Genomic DNA, 8,712 nt, shown 5'->3' on the forward strand with positions numbered 1-8,712 from the left:
GTCCTGGGGAACCGAGCCTCGAACCGGGGTCCTTAGGCTTCACAGGCAAGCACTTAACCACTAAGCCATCTCTCCAGTCCCCCCTGCATCTTTTGTTTGTTTTCCGAGGTGGGTCCTGCTCTAGACCAGGCTAACCTGGAATTCACGATGTAGTCTCAGGGTGGCCTCGAACTCACAGCAATCCTCCTACCTCTTCCTCCTGAGTGCTGGGATTAAAGGCATGCATCACCACACTCAGAGTGACCCTACAGCCTTTGAAGGGATTTTGCTCTCTCCCTATTGTGTTATTTTACCTGCAACGGTCTTCTCTTTCCCTCTTGTCTCCCTGAGAGCTGAAGGTAGGGATTATAGGCGTCTCTTCTTATCCCAATAGCTCTTGACATCCTGATTCCTAAGCTAGTGTCCCTCCCAGGAGGAGAGGCTGGCCCTTGAAAGGATTGGCTCCAGGTTGCCCTGCAAGGGGTGTGAGTGATCTTACAGGTGGCTGAGGGCTGGGACGCCTGAGGCCTGCCCAGCCTGAGTCACCTGGTACTGTTGTTGTCATTGTCCTGGTTGAAGTCTGGACTCAGTTTGGCAGATCTCTGTGGGAACAGCAACAACCTCGTCCCTTCAACCTCCTAGGAGAAGCTGCAGCCTGATGGTGAGCCGAATGGGGTGGGGGAGGAGCAGGGGGCGGCGTGGGCGGTGGGGAGACTTGGGGCCCAGCTCAGTGCCCCTGCTCCCCATGGCACTGCAGTCGCCTGCTCCTCCACGTCGGGGGCTGGGGGGAGGGAGGATCTCTGTCTTCTCTCTGTCCCCTGTGCCTCATACAAGAAGCTGCCCTTCTTCAGTGTTCCCTCCTGCCCTGGGCACCTCCTGCCTGGTGCTGCAGGAAACGGGGGCTTCTCAGCTTCGACACACTGCCCTCCCTACCCCAGCCACCCCCTTAACACAGGCCCAGCCCACAATGACACCCACTTCCACTTCCCCCTCCTGGGGGTCCCATTCCGCCCCACCCCTGGCCTCGGTCACTCCCCCTCCCTCCCGCCGGTGCCCCCAGGACCCTCCTGGGCTGCGGATAGGCCCTCTGATCCCTGAGCAGGATTATGAGCGGCTGGAGGACTGTGACCCTGATGGGTCCCAAGATTCACCCCTCCATGGGGAGGATCACCAGCCCTTGCTGCACGTGCCTGAAGGGCTCCGAGGTGAGTGTGGGGGTTGGGAGGGAACTAGAAGCGCAAACGCTTAGTGAGTTGAGGACAAATCACATGGGGCTGGCAATGCCAAGTCCCAGCTCTGCCCCTCTGTACTCAGGCTCCTGGCATCACATCCAGAACCTGGACAGCTTCTTCACCAAGATATCCTTTATGCTCAGCTGTAGAGGTGGCATGAGAGGGCCCCTTGGCATTGGCGGAGCTTCTCCAGGGAGGGGCCGTGGGCTGAACAGAGTGGAGGAAGTGTCCCCAGAAAGGCCCTGGTGTGCCTTGTGCTTAATCCTTGACGAGCACGCCACATCTACAGTTACCACCAACGGAGTGGCTTCACCTGTATTCTGCTGGAGGACGTGTTCCAGCTCGGGTGAGACACCTGACCTGAGCCCAAGCTCTGGCCTCTCTTGCATCTTTAAAACTTTTTTTTTTTTTTTTGGTTTTTCCAGATAGGGTCTCATTCTAGCCCAGGCTGACATGGAATTCACCGTGTAGTCTCAGGGTGGCCTCGAACTCATGGTTATCCTCCTACCTTTGCCTCCTGAGTGCTGGGATTAAAGGCATGTGCCACCACACCCACTTAAAACTTTTTTAAAAAAATATTTTATTTATGTATTCGAGAGAGCCAGGGAGCGGAAGGTGGGGGGGGGGAAGCGGCAGAGAGAAAGTGAGAACTCCAGACAGATGTGCCCCATTGTGCTTATGTGGGTCCTGGGGAACTGAACCTGGGTCCTTAGGATTTGCAGGCAAATACCTTAACTGCTACACCATCTCTCCAGCTCCCCCCTATTTTCTTTCTTTAACTCAGGCTGGCCTCAAACTCATTATGCAGCTGAGGATTGCCTTGAACTTCTGATCCTCTTGCCTCTATTTCCTGTATCAGAGAGATAAAAGCCAGTTTATGCTGTACGAGGGAGCAACTCAGGATCTTTTGCATGCTAGGCAGGCCCTTTACCAGCCTCGCTGCATCCCTAACGCTCCTCTAGTTTTCTGGTCCATGCTGTCAATGAGTGTGTGTGTGTGTGTGTGTGTGTGCGCGCGCGCGGAGGGGGGAGGCATGGACAGCACTAGGCTTGTCTTTGAGACAGGGCCAGGAGTCCACCTGGCTCTTAGGCCTGACCAGTACTCCATCTCACACCCCCTGTGCAGACAGTTCATTTTCATTGTTACCTTCACAACCTTCCTCCTTCGCTGTGTGGATTATAATGTTCTCTTCAACAACCAACCGAATAACCGTACGAGACCTGGGCCCTTACACAACAAAGTGACCCTGTCTGATGTTATCCTGCCCTCAGCCCAGTGTGCAGAGAAGTGAGTGGCAGCCTGGTGAGGGTCTCTGGGTTAAGCTTTCAAGAGGGTGGGCTGACAGGAACCCTTCCACCCTGCCCTTTTGTGTAGATCAGCTCTCAGTGTTTGGCCTAAGGACTTAAGGGGAATTAGTGTATTTTACAGTACACACCAGACTGAGAACCCCACAGAGCTTTTGTTTATGAGTCATATTTCTGTTAGCCTTATTAGAATTAAATGCAAGGACAAGTTTTTACTTATTTTTGTGGTGTTGGGGAGCAAAGCAAGGGCTTGGGGCATACCGGGCAAGTTTTAGATTCCCCCAGTTACATCCCCAACCCTGAAAACAACTGTAAAGCTTAGGAGTGCATAAGTGCACATTGCATGGGCTGTCAGAGTGTTGACACTGTCACAGGTCTTGTAGCTTCTCAAAAAACTCAACTGCACCCTGTGGGAGAGTGCACGTGTAAATCGCAGAACGCATCAATGGTCTTTGTAAAGAGTGTGGGCTCTGCAGACACTTGAGAAGCCCCAGTGGGGACCCTTCCCTGGAACTTCCTTTGAGACCAGCTGGTCTTGCCGCCACTCTGGGCATCAGGCTGCATCTCTGTGGACTTCTCATCCTCCATTGTCGACCCTCCTGTCCCATCCCCTGCAGGATCCACAGCAGCTCCCTGCTGGTCTTCCTACTGGTTCTGGCTGCTGGCTTCTGGCTGTTCCAGCTGCTGCGCTCAGTCTGCAACCTCTTCAGCTACTGGGACATCCAGGTGTTCTTCAGGGAGGCCCTGCACATCCCACCGGTGGGTCTGCAGTGATGGAGTGGGCAGTGGGGGCAGGGAGTGGGTTCACAGATGGAAGGTCAACTGTGGGGATCCACAAGAGTGACGGCCTGTCCTGGGCCAGGAGTAATGTAAGAAGGCAGGTGCTACCTCTCAGTAGGTTTGGTTCTGAGCCTGTGGAGTTTCATTTACTTAGATGGGTCATACGTAATAACTTACAGTCACATGCTGGTGGTAAAAACAAGGGCTGCTTTAGAGGCATTCTGGTTGGGTGAGGAAGGTCAGGCCAGGGTGAGGGAAGACATTTCAAGCCCCAGGGCAGGAAATGGGGAAAACATGGACGCCTGCAGGAAGTAGAGATGGGCTTGTCTGTTTGCAATGGAACCTTCCAGGGCACCTGAGATGAAAGCTGCTCTCTTGGCCTCTTCACTGTTTCTGGTCATGCTCTGCCCTGTCTTTCCACTCCATCTTGCTCTGCCAGCTTCTGGCTCTGTCCCACAGTTCCTTGGTAATGGCGTCTTCTGCAGCACTCTTCTCTTGCTCCCCCTCCGGTGTCCTGATCCTTTGGGGTGTGGAGGCACCAGCTCTGACCACTGCTCCTCCTGGAGACTGCTGAGCTGCTTATCTTTTCCCTTATTTTTTTTAGTCCTCCTCTCCCATTCTTTCCAGGGGAAGGGGAAGACACCACAATGAGCTTCAGAGGCTGGCCAGGAGGGACTTGACTGGGAAAGCTGGGACAAAGTGAGGCTTGCAGCTCACATGGGACCCTCCCCATGAGGTCTGACCACACCCTTTTCCCCAGATCCAGACACTCAGAGGTGGCCTGGAATGGGGTGGGGCTCCAGCTTTCAAAGCTTGCCCAGGCAGAAGGGGGTGGGGTAGGGAAGAGGTTTCCTTAGGAACTGTCAGTCGTTCGTTCATTTATATAAGAGATCCAGGAGGGCTCAGAAAAAGAAGCTGAGGGCCGGGCCTGGTGATGCACGCCTTTAATCCTAGCACTTGGGAGGTAGAGGTAGGTAGGAGGATCACCTTGAGTTCAAGGCTGACATACTGAATTCCAGCCTGAGCTAAAGTGAGACCCTACCTCAAAAAAAAAAAAAAAAAAAAAAAAAAGAGAAAAAAACCAAGAAGCTGAGTCCAACCCCTGGAGTTTACTAAATAGGTGTCGGCTGGAAGCACATGACTAATAGCCACATGAGTGGCTGTGATGACGCGGAGCAGAACATCCCAACAGCTTAGAAAGGGGTGAAGAAGTGGGAGGCAGCAAGCCTAGGGAGAGCAGACAGCTACCGCAGGGAACAAGGCTGTGAAGTCTGAGTCTCTTAAAAAAATTATTTGGAGAGAGAGGGCACATCAGGGCCTCTTGGTGCTGCAAATGAGCTCCAGATGCATGCCCCACTTTGTGCATTTGGCTTTACATGGGTACTGGCTGGGGAATTGAACCCGAACCACCAGCAGGCTTTACAAGCAAGTGCTTTTCTTTTTTTTTTTTTTTTTCTTTTTGAGGTAGGGTCTCACTCTGGGCCAGGCTGACCTGGAATTCACTATGTAGTCTCAGAGTGGCCTCGAACTCACAACGATCCTCCTACCGCTGACTCCCGTGGGCTGGGATTAAAGGCGTGCGTCACCACGCCCGGGAAGCCAGTGATTGTAATTATCTCCCCAGGTCCTGTGAGTTTTGTGTAGTTCTGTAGACAGCACACTGGAGCATGGAGGTGGAGCACGGAGGTTGGGCATCTTCGTGGAGCGAGTTCGGGTTCTTAACTGCACTCGTGCCCTCCCCCGTAGGAGGACCTCTGCTCGGTGTCGTGGGCAGAGGTGCAGTCCCGCCTCCTGGAGCTGCAGAGGAGCGGGGGCCTGTGCGTGCAGCCGCGGCCGCTGACGGAACTGGACGTCCACCACCGAATCTTGCGCTACACCAACTACCAGGTGGCGCTGGCCAACAAGGGTCTGCTGCCCGCCCGCTGTCCGCTGCCCTGGGGAGGCAGCGCAGCCTATCTGAGCCGGGGCCTGGCGCTCAACGTCGAGCTGCTGCTCTTCCGCGGTCCCTTTTCGCTCTTCCGCGGGGGCTGGGAGCTGCCCGACGCCTACAAGCGTGGCGACCTCCGGGGCAACCTGGCGGCGCGCTGGAGGCGCACGGTGCTGCTGCTGGCCGCCGTGAACCTGGCGCTGAGCCCGCTGGTGCTGGCCTGGCAGGTCCTGCACGCCTTCTACAGCCACGCCGAGCTGCTGAGGCGCGAGCCCGGGGCGTTCGGGGCCCGCCGCTGGTCCCGCCTGGCGCGCCTGCAGCTGCGCCACTTCAACGAGCTGCCGCACGAGCTGCGCGCGCGCCTCGCCCGCGCCTACCGGCCCGCCGCCGCCTTCCTGCGCGCCGCCGAGCCCCCCGCGCCGCTGCGCGCGCTGCTGGCCCGCCAGCTCGTCTTCTTCGCCGGCGCGCTCTTGGCCGCGCTGCTGGCGCTCACCGTCTACGACGAGGACGTGCTGGCCGTGGAGCACGTGCTCACCACCATGACCGCGCTCGGGGTCATAGCCACCGTGGCCAGGTCCGATGGCACAACCCCGGGGCGAGGTGGTGGTTGTGGTTATCATGTACCCACGCTTCTCTGACCTGGGTCTGAGAGTTATCACCCCCCTCCAATGTCCCCTGACAAATCCTTACCTGTCCCTCTGGGCACACCCTCCTCATCATAGATCTCTTCCCGCCCTGCCCTCTAGGTCCTTCATTCCGGAAGAGCAATGCCAAGGGCGTCCTCCCCAGCTCCTGCTGCAGTCCGCCCTGGCCCACATGCACTACCTCCCAGAGGAGCCCGGCGTGGGCAGCAGGGCCAGTGCGTACTGGCAGATGGCACAGCTGCTGCCATACCGAGCGGTGAGGGCATTTATGGAGCTGCAAGGGAGGCCTTGCGTGAGCCAGCTGTCTGTGGGTCACTTGGATGTGTACAAAGGCTTTGGAGTGATGGGTCGGAAGTTTCCTACCTTGCCCAGTGTCCTCGGAGGCTCCTGACTGTGATGATTGGTGGGGTCCCCTACTCAGCCTCACCTCTGTTTCTCCAGGTGTCGCTCCTGGAGGAGCTCCTGTCCCCACTCCTCACCCCGCTGTTTCTGCTCTTCTGGTTCCACCCTCGTGCCCTGGAGATTATTGACTTTTTCCATCACTTCACTGTGGATGTAGCTGGCGTTGGGGACATCTGTTCGTTTGCCCTGATGGATGTGAAGCGCCACGGCCACCCTCAGGTTAGAGCTGGTTCCCAGTCCTGTAGGGTGGTGCTGGGTAGTTCACTTGCCTTCCAACCTGGCTTCCAACCCCAGCCGGGTTGCTTAGCCCTTGTGACCTTGAACACATCACTACTGTGTACCTTAGCTTCCTCATCAGGAACGTGGCACGTAGGAGCCACAGTAACTGGGAACACAGACCCTCCAGTGATCGGAGAGGAGAGGGGTGCAGGCTTCCTCTCATCCTGGGAACTGGCTGTGCACAAGGAGGCAAAACGCTTGAGTTCGTCTTTATGCCTAAGCTGGGCACGAAGTCCTGTTCCACTGCCCCACAGCCTGCGTGGTCTTGAGCAAGCCTTGACTTCTTCACTGGGAACATGGGGCAGTATGCCCTGTCCTGCCTACCCCATGAGGCTCCGTGTCCACAACACTGAGGACTACTGTCTTGCTTGCAGTGGCTCTCGGAGGGACAGACAGAAGCCTCACTGTCTCAGCGGGCAGAGGATGGAAAGACTGAGCTGTCATTGATGCGCTTCTCCCTGGCACATCCACAATGGCAGCCTCCTGGGCACAGCTCTAAGTTCCTTGGGCACCTTCGGGGCCGAGTACAACAAGATGCAGCTGCCTGGGGTGCCACTTCTGCTCGAAGCCCCCCCACCCCAGGGGTGCTCAGCAATTGCACATCTCCTCTGGTGAGACCCAGGCCTGCCCATCTTATACTTCCCAACTCCATTTCCTTCCCTTCCCTTCCCCCTTGCATGTTCTTCACTGCTTACGATATCCCGATAGCACAACCTTCCCTGCTCTCCTGCCTTCCTTTAAACCCACTTTTCTCCCCCCCTTTTTTGTTTTTTTGAGGTTCAAGGTAGGGTCTTGCTCTAGTCCAGGCTAAACTCAGGGTGGCCTTGAACTCACTCCTTGAACTCATGGCGGTCTTCCTACCTCTGCCTCCCAAGTGCTGGGATTAGAGGTGTGCGCCACCACACCTGGCTAGCCCCCCCTTTTCCTCCCCCTCCTTGTCCTCTCCTGATGCCATTGGCATTCCCTCTTTTGTCCAGCCGGAGGCCTTTCTGGCCAACCTCTTGGTGAATCCCCTTCTGCCCCCGAGGGACCTGAGCCCCACAACCCCCTGCCCTGCTGCTGCCACTGCCAGCCTCCTGGCCTCCATTTCTCGCATGGCCCAGGACCCCAGGTGAGGAGTGGAGGCCCAAGATACAGCAAAGTCTGGTTTGAAACTGACAGGACTTGGAAGGATAGGGGTGTGGCCGGGCCCATCGCAGGGGAAGACATCTTTTGACTGCCGTGTCCTGTCTTCTAGCTGTGTGTCCCCAGGAGGCACTGGGGACCAGAAGCTAATCCAGCTCCCAGAGCTTGCTTCTGCGGAGATGAGTCTCCATGCCGTCTACCTATATCAGGTGAATAGAGGCACCAGGAAGAGAAATGTGGGAACGGAGTGGGGTGGGGTGAGACGAAGATTGGAAAAGGGGCCAGAATCTAGAACGTATCCAACAGGAGCCACGAGCTCTCGACACCTAGCCAAGGGGCTTGGCCTTGCCCCACTTTGCACAGGAGGGATCCCCTCATTCGTCTTCCTCTACCTAGCTTCACCAACAGCAGCAGCAGGAACTGTGGGGGGAGGCTTCCGCCACCTCTTCATCCAGGCCCTGGTCCAGCCCCTCGCAGCCAGCCTCACCCAATGAGGAGAAGCCATCTTGGTCAAGTGATGGTGAGAAGGATAGGGGGCAAAGGGCAGATTCTGGTGCTTGCTGGGAACTGTGACCCCACCACGCTGATGGCCTTTGTCACCAGGCTCCAGTCCTGCTTCCAGCCCCAGACAGCAGTGGGGAGCCCAGAGGGCACGGAATCTGTTCCCAAGGGGTTTTCAGGAGACCACAGACACCCAGAAGGAGCCCACTCAGGATCCTTGCACCAACTGAGGGCATCTCAGGTTCGTGTTACCCATGTGCGAGGCCAAGGAGAGGAGGAAGAAGTTGGGTTGGAGGGATGGAAATGCTAATTGAAGATGGGGTGAATCCAGACTCCAGAAATGTTTGCTAAGAGCCTTCTCTTCCCCCAGGTTCTGGCTTTTCTAGCTGCAAGAGATTTGGTGTGGAAGCCCACAGAGGCCCTTATGGATGCCAACCCCAGGATATCTTAGTTGAGCAGGACCTGGGGGTGGTCAATGAGGAGCTGGCCCCAGGAAACAGAGTAGATGACGGCTGTGGGCTTGGTATGCAGGCCTAAAT

The 8,712-nt window shown here is 56.5% G+C and overlaps 1 protein-coding gene across 1 annotated transcript; it reads left to right on the forward strand.

Moving 5' to 3' along the window:
* Positions 1–637: 637 nt before the first annotated feature.
* Atg9b (autophagy related 9B) lies at positions 638–8,412 on the forward strand. Its single transcript, XM_004669590.2, has 13 exons — positions 638–1,184; positions 1,294–1,337; positions 1,493–1,557; positions 2,337–2,498; positions 3,133–3,274; positions 5,042–5,796; positions 5,969–6,122; positions 6,308–6,487; positions 6,922–7,158; positions 7,525–7,658; positions 7,785–7,881; positions 8,069–8,192; positions 8,276–8,412. Exons 1-13 carry the CDS (start codon positions 638–640, stop codon positions 8,401–8,403), a joined length of 2,769 nt encoding a protein of 922 aa, XP_004669647.2. The 3' UTR covers positions 8,404–8,412.
* The last annotated feature ends 300 nt before the right edge of the window (positions 8,413–8,712 follow it).

This window comes from Jaculus jaculus, chromosome 10 (genome assembly GCF_020740685.1).
Source record: "Jaculus jaculus isolate mJacJac1 chromosome 10, mJacJac1.mat.Y.cur, whole genome shotgun sequence".
NCBI classification, from domain to species: domain Eukaryota; kingdom Metazoa; phylum Chordata; class Mammalia; order Rodentia; family Dipodidae; genus Jaculus; species Jaculus jaculus.